The following is a 22,558-nucleotide window of genomic DNA, read 5'->3' on the forward strand; positions in this document are numbered from 1 at the left end:
CAATTCCAATTATAATAATATCAAAAAGAATATACCTAAGAATACACTTAACAGAAAAGCAAAAAACACATATACTGAAAACTAAAATAAGTTTCTGAAAGAAATTAAAGACACAAATAAATGGAAAGACATCTGTGTTAATGGACTGGAAGATAATATTGCTAAGATGTCAATACTACCTAAAGCCATCTACAAATTTAATACAATCTCTATCAAAATTCCAATGATGTTTCAGGCAGAAAGAAAATTTCATTCTAAAACTCCACCCTAAAAAGGACCCCAAAGCCAAAACAATTTTGAAGAAGAACAAAGTTGGGGATCTCAAATTTCTTGAACTCAAAAAGTACTACAAAGCTATAGTAATCAAAACAGTGTGGTACTGACAGAAGACAGACACATAAACCATTGGAATAAAATAACAATCCAAAAATATTATCACATATATGGTCAAAAGATTTCAAACAAAGGTGTAAAAACCATTCAATAGAGAAAGGACAGTCTTTTTAACAAATGGTGCTGGGAAAACTGGATATCCTCATGCAAAATAAGAATTAGGACCCTTACCTTAGTACATGTTAAAAAATTAACAAAATGGATCAGAGACCTAAATATAAGACCTAAAACTATAAAAATCCTAGAAGAAAACATGGAAAATTTCATGACATTGGATTTGGCTATGATTTCTTAGATATGACAATAAAAGCAAAGGCAACAACAAAAATAGATAATATGGACTTCATCAACATTAAAAATTTCTTTGCACCCAAGAACACTACCAACCAAACACCACCCATTAAATGAGAGAAGATATTTACAAATCAATATTTGATCAGAGAGTAACACCTGGAATATACATAAAAAACTACAATTCAGTAACAGAAACAACCAACCCAATTAAAAATGGGCAGTAGACTAAATAGATATTTCTCCAAAGAAGATATGCAAAGGGACAATAAACACATGAAAAGATGCTCAACATCACTAATTATTAGGAAAACGGCCAATCAAAACCACATAAGACAGCTATTATGAAAACAAACAGAAAAACAGTGAGGGTGAGGAGTGAAGAAACTAGAAATCTTGNTGGCCAATCAAAACCACATAAGACAGCTATTATGAAAACAAAAACAAAAACAAAACAGAAAAACAGTGAGGGTGAGGAGTGAAGAAACTAGAAATCTTGTGAGTTGCTGGTGGGAATGTGAAGTGGTAGAACTGCTGTAGAATATGGTTAAGTAGTTCCTAAAAAAAGTAAATAAACACAAACTTACCAGATGATCCAGCAATTCCATTTCCGATGGTATACCCAAAAGTACCGAAAAGATATACTGAACATACATCTGTACACCCACATTTACAGCAGGGTTATTAAATAGCCAAAGGCTGGAAGCAACACAAGTGTCTCTCAACAGATGAATGGATAAACAAAGTGTGGTATTAGCATGTAATGGAATGCCTTTTAGGTCTAAAAAGGAAGGAAATTCAGACAATGCTACAACATGGATGGAACTTAAAGACATGCTAAGTGAATTAAGCCTGTAATAAAAGGACAAAAACTGCATTATTTCACCTATATAAGGCACTGAGAGTAGTCAAATTTATAAAGACACAAAACAGAATGGTGGTTTCCAGGGTCGGGGAAGGGGGGAATGGAGAGTATTGTGTAGACTTCCAGTTTTGCAGTATGAAGTATTCTAGAGATGGATGGTGGTGATGTTTGTAGAGCAATGTGAACATAGTTAATGACATTAAACTATACACATAAAAATGATTAAAATGATAAAATTTCTATTATGTATATTTTACAATTTAGAAACTAAAATTAAAAACTATACACATGTATTTTAATAATTATTCTAATATCTAAAGTTGTCTTAAAACAAATTGTGAAGTTTATCCAATAGGTTAAAAACAAAAAAAATGGTACTTTAGAGGTGCCTGGGTGGCTCAGTCAGTTGACTGTCCCATTTTGGCTAAGGTCATGATCTCGCGGTTCATGAGTTTGAGTTCTGCATCGGGCTCACTGTGTCAGTGCAGAGCCTGCTTTGAATCTCTATCTCCCTCTCTCTCTGCCCCTCCCCGACCTGCACTCTCTCTTTTACAAATAAACATTAATAAAATAAAATAATTTAAAAATTAGAAATACAGGAGACTTTCCATTGAATAAATTGGGGAAAAATGTTTAATTACTTCCTAAAAAGTAAGGGAACAGACATCTTCAAAAAGGAGTTGTTGGGGCAGGGTTGGAGTGGAACAGAGTGACAGAGGAGAAACATTTTTTTATACCATTAAAATAAAGTTTGCATTACTCCAAATTAAATTCTTATAAATTAAGATGTTATATGAAATGCCTAGGGCAACCACTAAAAATGGAACTCAAAAATATATAGTAAAAGAAACTGCATGGGAGTTAAAATAGTACACAAAATATATCTTTTTAACACAAAAGAAAGCAGTAGTGAAGGAAATGAACAAAAGAGGTGTAAGACACACAGAGAACAAATAGCAGCATGGCAGAAGTGAGTTCTTCCTTATCACTAATTACATTATATATAAATGGATTAAAGTCTCCAATTAAAACAAAGGCTGGTAGAATGGATTTAAAAATGTAAAACTCCATGTTGTATAGAAATGACTCACTTTAGATTCCAAGAAAAACAGATCGAAAATAAAAGAATAAAAAATATATTTTGTGCAAAGAATAACCAAAAGAGAACTGGAATGGCTACACTAATATCAGACAAAGTAAACTTTAAGGGAAAAGTTTTTATAAGAGACAAAGAAGGACATTATATAATGATAAAAGGGTCAGTCATTCAATAAGAATATAAAAAAATTACAATTAGAAACAGATCTACACCTAACAACAGAATCTCAAGATATATGAATCAAAATTGATAAAATCGAAGGGAGAAATAGGCAGTTCTGAAAAAATGGGCAGAGACTTTAATATCCCATTTTCAATAATTGATAAACAACAGCAACAGAAGATCAGCAAGTAAATGGAAAATATGATCAGCACTATAAACCAATTAGACTTGAAGATGAGATAGACAATATGAATTGCCCTATAGCTATGAAAATTTTAATTATTAATTTAAAAGCTCTAAGAATATGAAATCTTCTAGATGGTTTCCCTGGAGAATTATACCAAACATTTAAAGATGAATTAACACCAATTTTACATAATCTCTCCCAGAAAATAGAAAATAAGAGAAGACTTCCTAAATCATTTTATTTATGAAGCCAGTGTTACCCTGAAACCAAAACCAGACAAAAACAGTACAGTAATAAAGTGCAAACCAATATTTCTCATGCATGTAGATTCAAAAATCCTCAATCAGAATATCAGCAAACAGGGGGATCCAAAAATATATGAAAAGAATCATAGATAATGACCAGGTAAGATACACTCAAGGTACATAACATTTGAAAAACAATCAATGTAATCTATCATATTAATAAGCTAAAGAAGAGAAATCATATGGTCATACCAAGCAATGCCAAAAATAGCATTTGAGAAATCCAATACCCATTCATGATAAATAGTCTCAGCAAGTTAAGATCTATTGGTTTAATGCAATTTAAACTATAATTAATGCAATTCCTATCAAAGCCATGGAAAGGTTCTTTATAAACATAGACAAGCTTACTCTGAAATTTATGTGGAAAGGTGCAGGCCCTAGAATAGTTAAAACAATCTTAACAAAGAAAAATAAAATAGGAGGAGTCACTCTACCCATATATTAAGGTTTACTCTGTAGCAATAGTAACCAAGACAATGAAGTATTGGCAAAAGGAGAGGCACATTGATCAATGGAACTGAATGGAAAACTCAGAAATAGACCCACACATGCCCAACTGATTTCTGACAAATTACAAAAGAAATTCAATGAAAAAGGGATAGCCTTTTTAATAAATGATGCTGAAGCAATTGGATATTCATAGACAAAATCATATATACACACACACACATTTTACAATTATATATATAAAACTCACTTAAACCTCACAGTTTATAAAAAACTTAAATTAAAAAAAAAAAACTTAAATTGACTGTGGACTGAAATACAAAATGTAAAATTACAAAGCTTTCAGGAGAAACACAGCAAACAGGAGATTATCTTCATGGTATAAGGCTAGGCAAGAATTAGACTTGGCACCAAAGGTATGATCCCCAAAAGAATAAATTTATAAATTGGACTTCACAGAATTAAAAACGTTTCTCTGTGAAAGACCTTGTTAAAGGATTGAAAAGAGAAAGTAGAGAGTGGAGAAAATATTTACAAACAACATGTCTGACAAAGGACTAGTATCTAAAATATATAAAGAACTTTCAACACACAACAGTAATAGTCAAACAATCCACTTAGAAAATGGGCAGAAAATACTAAATGCTGGCAAAGATGCAAAGAAACTGGATCATTCCCACATCACTAGTAGTAATATAATATTCCGCAGTCACTCTGGAATACAGTTTGATACTTTCTTATAAAACATGCAATTACCATGTGATCCAGCAATTGCACTCTTGGATATGTATCACAAACAAATGAAAACTTCTATTCACACCAAAACCTTCACACAAATATCTACAGTGACTTTATCATAATTGCGCAAAACTGGAAACACTCAGGTGTCCTTTAAAGTGTGTGCTGGTGAACAAGCTGTGGTATATTGGACACCACTAAGTGGCAAAAAGCAATGAACTATTAATACACACACCAACCCAGATGAATCTCCGGTGAATTAAGCCAAATGAAAAAGGCAATCCAAAAGGTGTGATTCCATCTATATGACATATTTGAAATGTCAACATTTTAGAAGTGGAGAACACATTAGTGGTCACCAGTGGTTAAGAACAAGACTAGAGGGGAAGAAGGGTTATGCAGGTAGGTGTGGTTATAAAAAGAAAACACAAGGAATCCTTGCAGGAATAAAATTCCTTGGCACTTGCACTGTGGTGGTGAATACACATATATGCACATGTGAAAAGAGTGTGTAGAACCAAATGTGTAATGAGTACAAGAGGAGAATCAGAATAGAATCAGTCAGTTGTATTGATGTCAATACCTTAGTTGTGATAAGATACAATAGTTTTGGCAAAATGTCAAAATGTCAATGTCACCACTAGGGTGAAACTAGTTAGAGAATATCACAAGATCTCTCTGCATTATTCCTTATAACCGTATGTGAAGCTATAATTATCCCAGTAAAAATACCAACTAAAAAATAAAACTGGATAACATCATACTAAATTTTGAATCCTGGCCAGAGTCTGAACTCTTTTAAATAGGCAGTTGGGAGCCAGATTAGCTGGTTAAGTATGGATGACCAGTATGGCTGTGGATCAAAAGAATCCATAAAATGATAGTGAGTTTGATGAATTCAAGGAGAAATTACTGAAGGCAGGGACACAGAAAACCTTAATCAGGGATCAAGTGAGAGGTGATAGTGAAGCCAGTATTGTACCCAAGGGAATGTAGACTCGATCTGTGCCTTTGGTCACCTCAGCAACTGCATTTCCAATACCCCTTCACTTTGCCAAGTTCGTTTGCAATTTACATAGTATGTGGAAATCTCCTAAAACAAAGGCATTCCCAAGTTATTTCACTATGTTGAACTAATTCTTTTATGCCATATTTTTAACACTTGATAAAACAAAGAAACATTCTTATTTCCTGGTTTCAGTAATTTTATAAATATACGTGAAATAATTTTTCCAATCACTCTGATAATGACAGGTTTTTCAAAATACTTTTAAGGTGTTTGAGGATTTGAGAAAACATCTTAGACTTGTGATCTTAATTAATTTTAATTTAATGTTTAGAAAATTTTGATTAAATAAGTTTGTAATCAACGTTTAAATGCCTGAGGAAATTTAATTTGTTAATTTTTAATGTTTTGATTTCTTAGTCTTATAAAGTAGCATTTAAATGTTCAGAGGAGTATTATTTAATTCATTGTACATTCATTTAATTGCATATGAAATAAAATACAACAGGAGTGAAACTCTTCATGAGCTAAAGATTATAATAATCAAATTGCAGATCTGGGATCTAAGTCTGTCTGCCTCCACGATGACACCGGGCTGCCCTGGACAAGAGGGCTTTACAGCCTCTTGGGGCTGAGTGGTCCCAGATCTGGAAGGACAAATGGATCTTACCTTATGGGGTTGTCCATCCTGGACACGGTGAGGAATGCAGCAAGATTCGCCGTGTAGGAGGAGCACACGATGAGGGTGAAGAGCCACCAGCTGCCCATCACGATGCGCATGGCCATGGAGTTAACTGAGGATTCGCCACCTGCGGAGCCCAGCACAGTGGATTGGTCCTGGGCTTCCTCTCTCACTCCCATCCCCCCAGATGAGGGGCCTGGCTTAGGGAACCACCATTGTGGGTGGGGTGGGGAGCAGGGAAGTAACTTGCTGGCTGGTTATGGGGGACCACTGTGAAAATTCGGGGGAAGAATCCAAAGACCACCAATCTCAGAAAGGGATGAAGGCCCACCAGATACAGAAAAATGCAGGATTGGTCTTTTAGTGATGTGGTATTTGTCAAAACGCCAAGGACAGAGTTCTGAATAACAAAATCTTCCAGTTAGAAGACTCTATCTCCCTGTGTTGAGTTTCCAGGGCTGCAGCCCGATGTAAGATCCTTTTCCAATTTCAAATTCATAGAGAGTAGTCTCCGGAATTCTAGAATTGCCTCCTACCTGGAGGGTTCCCCGGCTTTCTTTTAAACCTCAGAAATGAGATAAAACTTTTATTAATATTCAGCCCTCACTAGATGACTTTTTTTTTTTTCCCTAAGATTTTCAGAAATCATTGCCTGTGACTTGCAGTCAGAAGCTGCCCCATTGAGGCCAATTATTTCTCCCTGGTCCTTTAGGTGGTAGCCGAAGGAAGCTTCTCACTGACTGCTCTTACATAACCTTGCAAACAGGCGCTACATGCTCTGCCATGGTGCAAATAAGGCCAACACTCACATTAGGAACTTGGCAATTTGTTGTTTTGGTCCAAACTGCATAATCCTATAACTCACCAAGGGCTCTCCAGACTTCACAGAGAAAGGGGACTTTGTATCTCAAGAATGGATGGAGTACTGCTTAGATGATTACAAAACAATTGTGGTCTTTTTTCCTATTAAGACTTCAAATTTAATTGAGATTCAGTTTCATCTGACAAACCCCATGTGCATAACAATCAATCTAATGTGGGAGGGGGGGAAAAGTGCAAAGCAGAACTCCAATTTTATCTAAAGTGGAGAGTCAGGCTTTGAAGTTGAGTTCCTTGTCACTTCATTTAATTTCTATCTGATATAACTCAGAGAAACTGGGTGCAGCATGATATTAGCACTGTTCTAGAGATGAACTAAAATGGAATTTAAAAGGACTTTGGCAAAATGCATCTAAGAAGTCTGCCCATGGGCAAGTTCTTCCAGGGCCGTGAGGCTACTGCAAAATCAGGAAACCAGGAAAGTACCTTGCTGTACAAAGGCTCCGTAGACTATCCAGATGGCACTGTGCAAGGTGGCCGATGCGGTTGGTCGGGGCTGGGCAGCACTCTGAGCCCTCACGGCCTGTATCCGATTCAGCACAAATATCAGCACGCCCACTACAGGGATGGCTGCTGCAATGCAGGCCCAGACAGCAAAATCAAATGGAGCAAAAAGAGAGAAGATGCTGATTTTCTCCTCGGGCTTCTTGATTAGTATCCCCACTGAATAGTCCATGTACCGCTTGCTGAAGTCCACAACACTCTCCCTCTCTGGGGTGATCGTGATGGCAGAGATGGCCAAGTCTGCTCTCTGAAAGGCAAAATCACCTCATCAGACAACAGTCCTCAGCTTCCTGCTAGGTCCCACCCTGGGTCAAGGTTCGCCCTCTGCCCTTTGGGTTATTCAGTCCAGAGGAAATGGATTCAAGAGGTGACACACTGTGACCTCGAATACTATAAAAAAAATCCAACATTAAATTGTCTGCTTGAATTGTAGTTTTTCTTCACTCTCTTATTCTTCTCATAAACTTTCACCATCTTCTTTCTCTTGATTGTATTTCCCTCTACCCCATCCCTGCCCCCCACCAAGAAGTCTCTTCTCTTTTCTTTTAGGCTTATCTGCATCCTTCTTATACCTCCATCAAGCCTCTCTAAACTTCCATTAGCCCACATGATGTCTCCCTTTTCTGAGATTCTTCAGAAATTATACAGTGAGTTGTACACTACTTTATATCTCATTAATGTCTCAGTCTCTGGTTGTTTTATATTTAGTCTATGCCAGAGAGTAATGTCCTACAAGAAAAAAGGGTTTATCTACTTCTCTTGAGTGTCCACTGCCCTTAATTCATGGCCTTTCAGACATATGGGTTGATTCTTCATAAAGTCACGTTGTAAAGAGACTCTCTGGGCATTCTGTACTGTGACCTCTAAAGCATCTTGTAAGATTTTTGCTTTCCAAGATGGGATTAATTTTAAAAATAGACAAAGACTCCATTAAGATGGAACTATATGTGAGATTAAAGCTGCCAAGACTGGTGGAGGTTAGGATACTTATGTCTACATGGATGGTGACAGGCAACAATGGGCCTGGAGTCCTCACTTAAACCACAGGAGCATTAAAATGTACAATGACCATCCTGATCTTGACTCTTGGACCTCTAAGTGGGAAGCATCATCAGAACTAGGTTTATTTTAAGGGGCACCTGGGTGGCTCAATCAGTTGAGCATCCGACTCTTGATTTCAGCTTAGCCATAATCTCAGGGTTGTGAGATTGAGTCCTGTGTCTGTGCTACGCATGAAGCCTGCTTAAGATCCTCTAGCTCCCTCTGCCCCTCCCGATGCTCATGCACAGACACTCTCTCTCTCTCTCTCTCTCTCTCAAGAAAAATAAAATAATAAAATAAAATAAAATAAAATAAAATAGAAGAGCTCTATCTCCTCAAAAGAGAAAAATAAAAATAAGTTTTAGAATAACCAGCTCTAACAACTAATCCAACCTGTATATTTAAATTGGGAAAACATACATGGAAATATTTTATCAGAAAATAAATTATCAGGTCTAATATATGGGCTGGGGGGCAGATACACTGATACTGTAAAGTAGGAAATCCAAAAAACAAAACAAAATTAAATTAAAATAAAATAAAAAACTGAAATCCAACAACATATCTAGAGCAAAGAGAAAAAATGTTAGAGGTAATGATGGTGACACTCTCCTCTTAGAGTTGTCACATTTGCATCTCTGGTTCTTGCCTCTTTTTTAAAAAACTCAAGATCCAGGGATTTATTTTTAAGGATTTAGAGAGTTCAGATCATACTTAAGGACTGAGAAGAGATCTAGTAGAGCCGGATAGGTTTACAACATAGGAATAAGGAAAAGTAATTTATGAAGCCAGGTCCAGAAGCACAAGGGATCGATTCATGACACAGGTAGAGGGATGGCCTGTATCCCTGAGGATACCAGGGATAACTGAGGAAACCCTTTATCTAAGGGATATAGCCAAGCAGCTCAACAAAGGTCAGGGTAAGGAACTTGGGCTGTCCTGAAGGCCTAGCTGAGGTTGGAGGCCACACATTGTTAACATACCCATCTGGGCAAATTTGTGATTTTCTTCTCTATTTCCATGCAGCAACTTCAATGTCAGAGTCAGAGGGTAGATAATATAATCAAGTCAGGGTTTCAGTACAATAAGAAACCAAGAACAAAGAGAATCACAAAAGATGAAGGGAACAGGATTATCTGATCAACCACTGAGAGCACACCAGGCAGGAAAGGATGCAGTATCACAAGGGCACAAAATTCTTACAGAAGGAGGAACCTCAGTGGAAAGGAGCAGACACAAAAGACTGTATATCGTATGACTCCATTTGTATTAAATGTTCTCAAGAGCAAATCTATAGAGATAGAAAATAGATCAATGGTTGCCTAGGGCTGAGGTTGGGAATGGGATTAACTGTAAATAAGTATGAGGGATCTCATTGGGTTGAGGGAATTAATCTAAAACTAGGGGCACCTGGGTGGCTCAGTTGGTTAAGCATCTGACTTTGGCTCAGGTCATGATCTCATGGCTCCTGAGTTTGAGACCCGCATTGGGCACTGTGCTGACAGCTCAGAGCCCAGAGCCTGCTTCAGATTCTGTGTCTCCTTCTCTCTCTGCCCCTCCCCTGGTCATGTTCTGTCTCTCTCTCTCTTCCTCAAAAATAAATAAACATTAAAAAAATTTAAAACTAGATTATAATGATGGTTGCAAAACTCAGTAGATTTACTAAAAATCATTGAATTGTATATCCTAAATGGGTGAATTTTATTTATAAATTAATAACCTCAACAAAAATTTTTTTAGGCTTAGGAGAAATTGGAGAGATTGGTCTCCCTTTATGAGTTTATAAAGCAAAAGACCTCTGTTTTAGGAGCTAAGGCTCAAGAGTCATAAGAGAAGCAGGTAGGCATCATGGAGTGGGACAGAGAGAGTAACACGTAGGATGCTAACAAAATGCATCGGTATTGGTGCTAATGTGGAGCACAAACAAAGGTCACTGGAGGTGAGGTGGTCAAAACACTGGGAGCCCAGGGCTGTCCACAGGGATGTCAGAAATGTCAAAATTGGTGGCAACAGCATCACTAGTGAGGGAAGGCTTGAGTGGATGCCATCATCATAAATGATTGTAAGGAAATGACCTAGAGGTCATGGGAGGACAGGGGGCAAGGATGGGAACACAGTGAACTGGCCTCATACCATAAGTCTCAATGAAGACCCAGGTTCTATAGGAGACAGGAGGAGTAATTATTTGAAATTAATGAGAAGGTGGGGAGTGTTGTATCACTTATACACAACAATACAGACACATGCACACACTCATTCGCACATGTGCGCATGCACACACACACACACACACACCCTCGCATATACATACTCCACTCGTGGGTCATGAGGGATAAGAGAATAAGCACTCACTAATACCTCCCATGAGAACTAAGTTCTTATTTCAGCCCAAATATGGGGGTGGGTTTCAAGAAGGGTGTATTATAAAGCAGGCTCAGTGGATAGGCTCAAAAAGAAAAACAGCAAAGGGCACTGAAGGAAAACACAGAGTGCCAGGGAATGAGAAAATAAAAGAGCAGAAACAGGTATAGCAGGGAGGAGTGGGTTGAAGAAAAGAGAGAGTGAAGAGTTGAGTGGTAGGCTGTGGTCTGTTTAGCTAGTTCCAAGGCTCTAACTGCCTAATGGATCAAATTTAGATATCACCCCAGAGTCAGACTGGGGTGCCCTTCCCCATGGTCCTACTTTGGGGACCTACCTTGCTGATGAGCTCCCCGATCATCCCGTTCCAGGAGGTGTTATGGAGCTGGTGACCATACCTGCCATCGGGGGCTTGGTAAATCTCATATTTGAAGCCCAGAGCCTTGGCCAGTGCATCCAGGACATCGATTGAAAACCCTTTGTAGCGCTTGGGCTGTCCAAGGATGTTCTCAGCCACCATCACGAAAGGCTCTTCCTGAGGACAACAGAATGGATGTTCTTCAATTAAATAACAGGTTCATTAACACATATCTTTCCAGGGTATTATTGGAAAGATCAACCTGATGAATCATAGCTCTAGAATGTTTCCCAACATGGGCATGTATTTATCCAATTTAGGCCTGGAGTCTGAACGTCCCTGCCCTTTTTAAAAGCAGTTTATGGAAACTCAGAGCATAGTGCATGGGAAGATCCCTCCAACTAGCATATTGATGGAGGAATGGAGATTTACTTGTTCTGTGTGATGTTATCCCAGCCTCTGCCCAGAACCCCATTGCCAGAATAACATGATTTGTTTTCATTCCTTCATTTGTGACATTCAGGACTCTGTACTTCGGAAATGCCATAATTCTTCAGGACCCACATAAGAAATGTGGTTACTTTTCATCCAGGATAAAGAATAACAATAAAAGCTCTATGATATTAGATTGAGAGAAGACAGTATTCCATCTATCAGATTGTACTAGAAAATGGATTCTGATTCATGGGAGAAAGTCATACCATAAGTCAAAGGACAGGACAGAATTAAACCCCACAATTTCCAAGCCCAAAGCTACATTCACACATTCTGTGCTTTGTCATGTGTGCGCCTGTAGGGCACGCAGTCCTCAGCCTTCCCCACCACAATCCTGTGAAACTGAACAAGAAGTGGACTTTTGGCGAATAGCCTAGGAGAATATACCTCATTAATTTAACTGGGAGTGGGGGGGTAGGCTATAATGCTTTTTATGTGATGTGCATACAGGGAATGCAGGAACACTGCTGCCAAAGGCTTCTAGGGCAAGGAGATGTCAGGGCCTGATGGAACAGAGGGCACATATGAACCATGTCCTGCCAGCTGATAAGAAGTAAATCTAAGATGTCTCCTACAGCTCTGAAAGGGTGAAGGAAGAAATTGAAAGGAACGTGCTTCCAAGGTCTCTTAAAGATCTAAAAGTCTATGATTCCAGGACAACCATGGAGAAAAATTGCAACAAATGGTCTTCATTATAAAGTCTGTGACACATAGGTGCCATCAGCGGGATTGGGTGCTGGAAGAATGTCCTCCTCCAAGCATCTTTCTGGGGATTCTGGCTACCAGCAAAGTTCTCCTAAGGACCACCAATAGGTCCAACATACTGTTTACATCCAGGAGCAGGTAGAGCTGGGCAGCAGTGGATCCAGATTTGTGATCTTTCTCTAGAGCAGCCCAGTCACCTCCCATGGAAAGCCCTGGGGCAGAATCTCCAATCTTATTCTTACTTCATTATTTGCAAAATTATTTGCCAGAAAGGCCTTATGAACATTCAAGCCACTACTCCAGATCCCCTTTTCTCCAAACCCAGTATTAAACCAAATGGAGAGAAGCCTCTGTCTCAAAATCCTGAATGGTGAGCCTCCCCAATATGCCCATGATCCCTACCAAGACAGTCACCACTTTGAGAGTCAGTCCTTGGAGGCGGCTGCCCATTGGCCTCTCTTGCAGGCTGCCATTCAGGCCTTTCTCTGAGTCCCACGTCGCCAACTGTGAAGGAAAAAGGAAGTGTGAGGGACAGAATGGGCACCTGTGTGCACCTGAGGAACTTGCCTCCTCAACTGGGATCCTGAGTCAGGCAGAGATGCGGACAGCAGTCCAATCCATTTCCCAGACACTGAGAGCCATCTTCAAACCTTAGAAAGAATACAGGTGTGACAGAAAGTTCCACTTCCTCCATCAGCTCATCTGGAACTCAAGGATCTGCCATGTCTTTAAAATAAAGCCAATTGGTAAGAACTTGTTTCTAGAATGAATATTTCTAATTTTATTCTGCCCACCCACTGTGGTCATGTCACTGTGTCTCCCACAAAGTGTCTTCTTTCTTTAATTATAACTTTGACTTGTCCACACCAGAGGGCCTTTGAGTTCAGCCATTGCTGCCACCAGGGCAGGACGATGCTCAGCAGTGAACCAGGTAAAAAGACCCATGTGTACAGCTTGTCTTGCACCTGATGCCTACTGCCAACAGGGTCAAGAGCTCACTGCCTGTCTTCACTGTAGTGCACATTTCATAATTTTCCCTGATACAAAGGTATAGGCCAAGAAAATACATTCTCTGATCCACCATATTTTCCTGAGCTTGCAGAATCTATCCAATAGCCTGATGCATCTCTGACGGGCACCCTGAGGTGGTCAAGGAGACCCTATCCTGGCTCATAAACAACAGGAGACACATAAGTTCTTGGGATCTGCTTCCCCTCTCTCCATCCCTGCAGTGTCCAGGCAACCATGATGAATTCTTTGTCTGATCAATGATTGTCTCATTAATTGGTGAAATGTAAACAAAATACAGATACCAGCCCCCATCTCAAGTCAATTTAATCAGGATCCCAGAACTTAGGCCTGAGGAATTTTAATGCTTCCCCAGTGATTCTCATTGAGAAACCCTGTTCTTCTAGGTCACTGTGTATTAGATTCTCTTAAGAAGGCTTTTAAACATATTGAAGTCTGGGCTTCACCCCCAGAGATTCGAATTTAATTGGTCTGTAGTGGGCTAGATATGAATATTTTAGCTCCCCAGGTGATTCTAATGCACAGCCAGGATTGTAAACCACTGCTATAGATTAAAGCAGTGATCCTCAAACTATAATATGCACACAAATTATCCAGGGATTTAATATGCACTTTCTGATTCTGGAGCCTGTGATTATTCCTGTCTAACAAGCTCCCAGGTGACACTGCTGATGATGATCGATGACTGCCATTTAAGGAGCAAGGGGTTAAAGAATCAGACAGCTGCAGGCAGCATCTACTCTTCATCAGAGAAAGTCCACAAGTCCCCTAGTTAGGCTGAGCAGAAGAACCATCTGTCTGTGAAGAAATGTCACCAGATGTCCTGGAGGAGCCACCAGTAGCACCATCTAAGGACACTTCTACTCTCCCAGCGTGTCCTGTAGCCTTGATGTCTACAGCAGAGTCTGCACACTGAGCTTTGGCTATGAGGCCATGTTGCAGAATCTGTGCGATCATTCCACCTGGAAGATACTAGAACCTTGAGGCCTAAAGCAGGAACATCAAAACAAGATACATGATTCTACAATAAATTTTAAAGGAACCTGGAAACTCTGGCTGTCACTTTGGACACAATACCAACTAAGACCCACTCCATCCTGAGTAACAGGATGCCTGGAAGTGATGAATGAATCATTTAGTTAGTACTATGGCCATGTGCTCCGAGGAGCTCCTCACAGCCACCACTAATTAATTTCAGGGGGCACTTCAGTAAAGAGCAAAGTTAAAATCTACCCAAAGTCCTGTTCAAGGATAGCAAAGATATCGCACTCTGGGAACTGGTATCATCAGAATGAAAGCTCATGACTATTCCCCCAGTGGGTCTCAGGAAATAGCCCTGGGACCCAGGGTCAATTTCTGCACCTAGATTAAAATGCTGGTCAAAGGGAAGACACAACCCCAGACAAAAAGAGTCAAGGTGTTGATTTCCTACATTCTTTGGACACTCTGACATGGATGAGGGGAGTCATGATGTGTATTTGTGCTGCCTGCATCTTATCCCCATAACTATTTAGCTCAGACCTTGGAGCTGCTTAATCTTGATGGGTAATCTGCACCTACTGAGTTGGGTGGTGTTAACAAAGTCCTTGGACCACCTCAATGACTGAAAGAGTCATAATGAAGGTGATCTTGTCCTAATGATAACATGTGAGTCCCAAGTACTAGGTATTCCGCCTTGTAGCAAGACTTGAATCCCTAATGCGTGCTGCCAAACCTACTTGACTCAGGTGAAGGGGCATCTCAACTCTGTGCTACCTTGACTTAGATGAGCAAGCACCTGGACTGCGGCTCTGCTTGGCGTTGATCAAAGAAATTTTACCTGGCTCTCTAGTGGGATTGTAATCAGTTATGAGAATGGAGAACGGAGGCACAGGAAAAAGCAGATGGGATGAAGCCCTGTTCTTCTAGAGTTTTAGTTCAGCTGCAAGAAGGGCTCTGCCTCTCAATGCTTGTCCATACAACTCTCTTTTTCTAGCCCCCTGCCTGGCTCAAGGCAGCAGCACCTCTGCCCCAGAGTATTGCCATACCCTCCTCATTGATATCATTACCCTCACCCACTCTCTCTTATAGCCTCCTCCATTGTGCTGATATGTACCCTTGTAATAAACAAACTCAAACATGATCTGTGTCAAAGAAAATTTTGGAATGACTTCCCATTTCCTAAAGAAAAAAATTCAAACACTCAGAAGCTTGGCCTCTGAAAGGCCTTCTACATTGAGATCCAAGCCTGACCATCAGCTTCACTTCAGTTTATGTAGGCATAGTCCATGCCAACCCCACCAAACCCCACACCTTCCTCATGCACCTCACACAACATGCTTCTTCCTGGCCCTGCATCCAGTTCCTTCTGCCTGTAACACCATCCTTCTTTGGGTTGGGTCTGGTACATTCTTACTCCATATTTCTTAAAAACAAACTTCAACTTTAGAATAGTTTTAGATATACAGAAAAGTCGTAGTAGTGCAGAGACTGCCTAGATACCCTACACCCAGTTTCCCCCCATTTAAGATGTTACATTAGTATAATACATTCCTCATAGCTAGCGCAATGTTTAGCCCAATCTCCATTTATACACAGCTGCAGTAGAAAGGATCTCCAGTGTCCTCCACGCTGGACCTCAGTCCATGATCCTGCTGTGCTATTTGGGTTTATTACCCTATCCACTGAGATTAATACCTTGTCTTCATAAACTGTCTAGAAATTCGGGCCATTAGACTAGATCTTACCTTGCTTATTCTCATCTCAGGATTTCCAACCTTGCTTTGAATACCATGTTCTCCTCTCAAATGTCAACTTACTACACATGGGGAAGAAGATAGGAGCTTGGAGGTGTGGAAGAAGCATATGTTCAGTAGTCGGTCGACTGATATTCTGGTTGTGTTTCTACCACTTACCTGAATGACCTCAGACATCACGTTTTACTATGATGCTTAAAACACAGAATGCAGTATACAAATATTTTTAAAATAAATTGGACTCCATTGAGATTCCATTTTCTTGTCTAAAAAGTAAAATAAATACCTTCCCTGCCTACCAAATGTTCAGGGGCTATTCAAAAGAAACAATCGCTTTGAAATGATCTGTTATAAAATAATAATCACAAAGTAAAGAATCAATGTAAAAACTATGTGCAATAAAACCTTAATTATGGTTCTTTAAAAGGGTGGTGGTAAAAATGGGAGGGGCTTTGTTAAAATGTAATATGGGAATATATCCAGGTGGTAGAATTATGAATAATCATTACAACTTCTTGACACTGTTCTGTCTTTTCAACAGGTTTTTCACCTACTTACACAGGAAGGAAAATAAGCTGTGGATCAAAATAACTAGTATAGGTGACAAAATCCTGTCATATGCATTTGTATGACTAAGGACTGAAGGGAGAGGGGTGATCAAAGTTAAATAATTTGTTGGTTTGTCAAGACCAGTCTGAAGGTCAGAATCCAATAAATCAGTCCTCTTGGCTGCCAGGATCTGTGGCCAAGGGGTGACCAATGCCTGGAAGGAGCAACTGTGGGTTTATCCAGCATGGTGTCTCCCATTCTATGACCTCTCCAAGATGGTGTGGGACCCCATCAGCCTACTGGGTTTGGAGATGGGGAAGTGGCCAATGCTAAGGTCCAGCTTCAAGAAGACAATCCTTCTCCATCAAGAAAGATTAAAGACAACAATCCTAAGGCAAAGCCATTTAAATCAAAGTGCAACTACCTGAGAGGCAAAAAAAAAAAAAATTCCTCCAAGCCTATAATTACCCCTATTTTTTTTTGTCTGAAAGTATTTAGGACTTAAAGGTTTTTATTTTTGTGTGTTTTTTTGTTTTTTAATGTAGACCTCTCTCTCCCTGGCCTTCAGGGCATCCTGTACTCTGACAGAGAAAGAAAAGGTACTTCAAAGTGAAACCAAAATTCTGCCTTCAAACACATCAAAGTGCAACCATGTTCCAGGATCCAGGATCCTTCAGTTGCACAGGGAAGTTTATTATTCCCTCACATCAGCCTGAAGCCGAGTGTCCCAGGCTGAGTGAATCCCCCCATTTCTACAAAGCCTTGTGTTCTTGCCCAAATCTGAAGACCAGAGCAGCAAACCATTTCTAATAAGAGATGGGGGCGGGGAGGGGGGAGGGAGGAAGGGGCAGAGAGAGGAGACACAGAACTCAAAGGAGGCTTCAGGCTCCATGCTGTCAGCACAGAGCCCAACATGGGGCTCAAACTCACAAACCATGAAATCATGAGCTGAGCCAAAGTTGGACGCTTAAGTGGATGAGCCACCCAGGCTCCCCTAACCTTCATCATTTCTGAGCGAGGCCATCCCTCTGAACACCTGATATATATGACCAGAAAAAGCATGATCCAAACAGAAGACTCTAGGGGAGTTTTGTTTTGTTTTGTTTTTTAATAAAGTAAAGCCTTTAAATGGAGTTCTAAGCTTGCAGCTCACCCAAATTAGGAGAGACTGTCTTCTGCCTCCTTCCTGAGGCTGCCTGATTCTCCTGGCTCAGAATGCTGAGGAAAAAGTTTCAGCCAATGAAACTAAATGAGGCTGATAGGCTTGATAAATGGGAAGCCAGAAAAAGCTTTCCCCTGTAGAAGTCCTGACACTTACTCATACAGCTGCAGACCATTTCATTTGTACATAAGTGCATCTACTCTGACTTCCCCTTGTATTTTGCAGACAGAACTTTGTTTATGGGATCGATGAATTTTATGGCCACAGACACCCACTTTTGACAGCTGACCTGTCAAGATCAGTGCCTGAAAAATTAATTTCCAGCACTGTTAAACAATATGAGAACTGCCACTATTTGATAAGACAGCTCTGGTTCTCATTGATCCAGGAGGTCTGCTCTACCCAGACCAGAAGCATGGATGGAGCCAGAGGTTAGAGCACAATCATCCCTTGAGAGGAGATATATGGTTTCAAAATCTGATTATGACAAACAACTGTTCAAGAGATCAGCCAATTGGAGAATAAATTTCATAACCCACTGCTCTCAGGAAAATATATTTCCTGAGTTAATCGGGGTGTTCTTCATGTTAGCGTTTGAGTTGTGAGATGTGGGGATTTGGGACTCTGTGGCCCTGTATTTAATAAATGCAGGGCTATTAACCATAAATGGGACAGGCCTCCTTTGGAAGACTGGGCTTTGTGATCTATAATCTAGTTACAGAGGTCTCTTGAAGTGCCATCTCTTTTCATGGGGAGGAGGGAAGAAGAGGAGAGGCAGTCTAACTGCTTCACAGCCCAGAGACAGAATATGACCAGTTCCATATACAGAGCCTCACCAGTTCCTGGGGAGGGAGGGAGAGAAGGAAAGAAAGTAGGTTTGCTTCATCTCAAATCTCATATTTAACTATATCCAACAAGGCAGGAGATCAATAATCTCTATTTCACATTTTACAACTGAGTGACCAACCACTTCGGTGGTAAGCTTATCTCAAGAGAGCACTGAAGGAAGGAAGTGAGGTTTTTATGACCATGTTGGTCATACCTCACAGCCATTGCTGGAGTCCCCTCACAGCCATTGCTGGAGTCCTATTTGAGCTATACCCTCATTGACTAGTGACTTCATTCAGCTAAGTGCACAGCCCTGACTGGGATATGGGCATCAGTAGTGATAGCCACAGTGGGTTTATCATCATGGCAGTGCATGGACTTTTCTAAAACAATAATCCCTTTGGGGCGCCTGGGTGGCTTAGTCGGTTAAGCGTCCGACTTTCGCTTAGGTCATGATCTCGCGGTTCGTGGGTTCGAGCCCCGCGTCGGGCTCTGTGCTGACCGCCAGCTCAGAGCCTGGAGCCTGTTTCAGTCTGTGACTCCCTCTCTCTCTGACCCTCCCCTGCTCACGCTGTCTCTCTCTCTCTCCTAGAAATAAATAAAACATTAAAAAAACAAACAAACAATAATCCCTCTATTAGGTTGTGTTCCATCATCCATTTTTATTGGAGAATAGACAGGTTCAGTATATGTTTCAAAGGATCATGGCCCTGGGTGGGATTGGTGTAAAGGGGGAACCCACATCTTTTAAAAAAAATTTTTTTTTAATGTTTTATTTATTTCTGAGAGAGAGAGACAGTGTGAGCAGGGGAGGGTCAGAAAGAGAGGGAGACACAGAATATGAAGCAGGCTCCAGGCTCTGAGCTGGCTGTCAGCACAGAGCCCATGCGGGGCTCAAACCCACGAACCGTGAGATCATGGCCTGAGCCGAAGTCAGATACTCAACCGACTAAGCCACCCAGGTGCCCCAGGGGAAACCCGCATTTTGAATCAACTTGAGTTGGGGCATTCAGCCAGCACTGATTTCAGATAGTCAATTGCACGTTTTAAGCTTTGGCTAAATGAAGGTACATGTTTAGCTACAAAAGAGTATCTTGGAAGCAGAATGTAAAAATCTGAGCATAGAATATAATTTGTAGCCAGGGTTTCTAAAGTAAGGTCTAATTTAAGAGTTCATTTGGGAATGCCAGTATATCAGGGCCACTAAGGTATGGGCTTTGGAGAGTATGAACCATAGAAGTTGACCATCAGGTCAGAGGTACCCACTAGACCACTCTTGAAGCTCTAGATGTGCTATAATGAGTAAAGGAGACTCACATGAGAGTGAAGGACTCACAGGCGTGAATTTAAAGTATTAGCCTAGGACCATGTGTGCAGGGAATTGAGCATGTGGTGAAAGCTCTCTGTGCCCACAAAGGGATAGAAGGACTGCCCAACTCCATTATCTGTTTGGAGTGATTTCTGTCACATTATCAGTAAGGACAGAGGCAGTTCTACTCTGCCTATGATGTAGAAAGCAGCAAGATAATATTGCTTTAATTGAAACAAACAAAAATTCAGATAATCAACAAAACTATATTTTATAAAAATGTAGCCTCTAAGAGACCTGTAGTCACACAATCATCGGGTAAACTGAATTTCAAAAGATGAGAAGCCCCTCCAAAGAGACACAGAACACAAGGAATGTTTCATCTTTGGCAGAGTATGGAACAAGAGAAGTTGTGGTTATAACAGTGGATAAGAAGGAAAAGCACTGAAGTTTTACCAAATTTTTATTTTTATTTTTTATTTTTTAATTTTTATTGTTTTTTAACGTTTATTTTTGAGAAAGAGAGACACACACACAGAATGAGTGGGGAGGGGTAGAGAGAGAGGGAGACACAGAATCGGAAGCAGGCTCCAGGGTCTGGGCTGTCAGCACAGAGTCCGATGTGGGGCTTGAACTCACAAACCGTGAGATCATGGCCTGAGATGAAATCGGGTCCTTAACTGAACAGGGGCCCCAGTTTTACCAAATTTTTAAAGGCCAAGTGTGGGCTAGCATGAGAATGAGGCTCCCTGGGAGCCCAGACACAGTGGAGGCCACACCTCTCATCAGCGTTTTCCTCCAAGTCTTTTGGGGAATGGAATGGAAGAAAGAAAAACAGAACAGAGCATCCAAAAGTTATAGTTCTGATATTGATCAGATATATGTGTATCTATATTATAGGACTTGTATCTGCTATATAAGAATATATCTTATAACTCAGTTATAAGAAGAAATTGCAATTTTTAAAAATAAAGGACTTCTTTTTCCAAGAAATACGTGAAAGGATAATATGAACATGAAACTACATACACTCACTATCATAAGTCATAAGGGAAGTGCCAAACAAGACAACAGGGCATACCACTAACCTCCCCAGAGTGGCTAAAATCAAAGACTGACATGACCAAGTGTTGGTGGGTATCTGGAAAGCAAAAGGTACAGCCACACTGGAAGACAGTTCAGCAATTCCCTAGAAAGTTAAATACTTCATATTAAGTATGTCCACACAGGGGTTGGTACGTGGCTGTTCATAGAAGCTTTATTCAAAACAGAAAAAAAAAAAAAAAAGAAACATTCCAAATGTTGATCATGGTCATTAGTGAATGGATAGATAAAATGTGGCATACTTATACAATGGGATACTACTCAGCAATAAAAAGCAATAAGCTACTGACATGTGCAACAGCATGGATGAAGCTTAAAAGCATCACACCAAGTGAATGAAGCCAGCCACAGAAGACTTTATGATTCTATTTACATGATGTCCTTGAAAAGGCACTATTATTGGTCCTGAAAATAGACCAGTTGTTGTCTGGGGCCAGGAGTGGTAGGAAGGTATTGAATGCAAAGAGGAAGAGGAAGAAGGGCTTCATGGAGGTAACTGAAGGGTCTATGCTTTGAGTGTTGAGTGTATACATTTGTCAGAGCTGATCGAGCAGTATACATCTCTAAAGTAGTGAGTTTATTGCACGTAACTGCATTTAAATTCACCTGATTTGTTTCCTACACACACACATACACATTCTTGCACACACACAATTGCTAGTGACTTGAAAAGGGATGAAGCCATGTGCTGGAGAGGTGAAGTAGTGGTACTAAACTCTCAAGGGACCCACCTATGACCCTTTGGCAAGGATGATGACTTTTAAAGCAAGGAAAATGATATATGAACTCTGACTGATGTCAGTATACTTGTTCATCATTCTTGAACTAGCTGAAGTTAAGTACATATCAAGCAGCAAAGAAATTATCTATCAATCTAGAAGAACTGAATATATCTTTATAAAGGTTTAGGAAGGACAGAAGTGCAGTTTTACCTTCAAATAGCTCCTTAGTGTGTGTGTGAAAATAGATTTCATAACATTATATGTAGCATGGTCCACCTTTTTAATGTTTATTTCCTTTTGGGAGATGGTTCACATGCATGCCTAAGACAAAAAGGTAGTTTCAAGTGACTATTTCTGGCTGCAGGTAGAACTATGCTATCTCATGATGTTTGGATTGTTTTACCGACAGGAAGCATTGCTCTTATAATCAGAAGAGAAGCAATAAAGCTATTTCATTTTGAAACTGCACTGCAATCTAGCTTGAAACTGTAATGCTGATTTTGTATCTCTCTCTAAATGTTTTAGATGTGTTGGTTTTGTCTCTCTAAATAAATGGTACATTCTAGTAAAAGCAGTGTCTGCAGTGAGACAGACCAGGCTGG

At 40.1% G+C, this 22,558-nt stretch overlaps 1 protein-coding gene across 1 annotated transcript in view; it reads right to left on the reverse strand.

Moving 5' to 3' along the window:
• The window catches only part of GRID1 (glutamate ionotropic receptor delta type subunit 1), a gene marked incomplete at its 3' end in the record, with an annotated part of 707,181 nt that overhangs the window by 99,889 nt on the left and 584,734 nt on the right, over window positions 1-22,558 (reverse strand). Inside the window, exons 9-12 of the mRNA XM_077746455.1 lie at window positions 12,921-13,022; window positions 11,298-11,495; window positions 7,484-7,808; window positions 6,167-6,305 (exon numbers count right to left, since the gene is read on the reverse strand). Coding sequence (XP_077602581.1) covers window positions 6,167-6,305; window positions 7,484-7,808; window positions 11,298-11,495; window positions 12,921-13,022 — 764 coding nt within the window. The remainder of the gene's footprint in view (window positions 1-6,166; window positions 6,306-7,483; window positions 7,809-11,297; window positions 11,496-12,920; window positions 13,023-22,558) is intronic.

This window comes from Crocuta crocuta, unplaced genomic scaffold (assembly GCF_008692635.1).
Source record: "Crocuta crocuta isolate KB4526 unplaced genomic scaffold, BGI_CrCroc_1.0 scaffold28, whole genome shotgun sequence".
Lineage (NCBI taxonomy): Eukaryota > Metazoa > Chordata > Mammalia > Carnivora > Hyaenidae > Crocuta > Crocuta crocuta.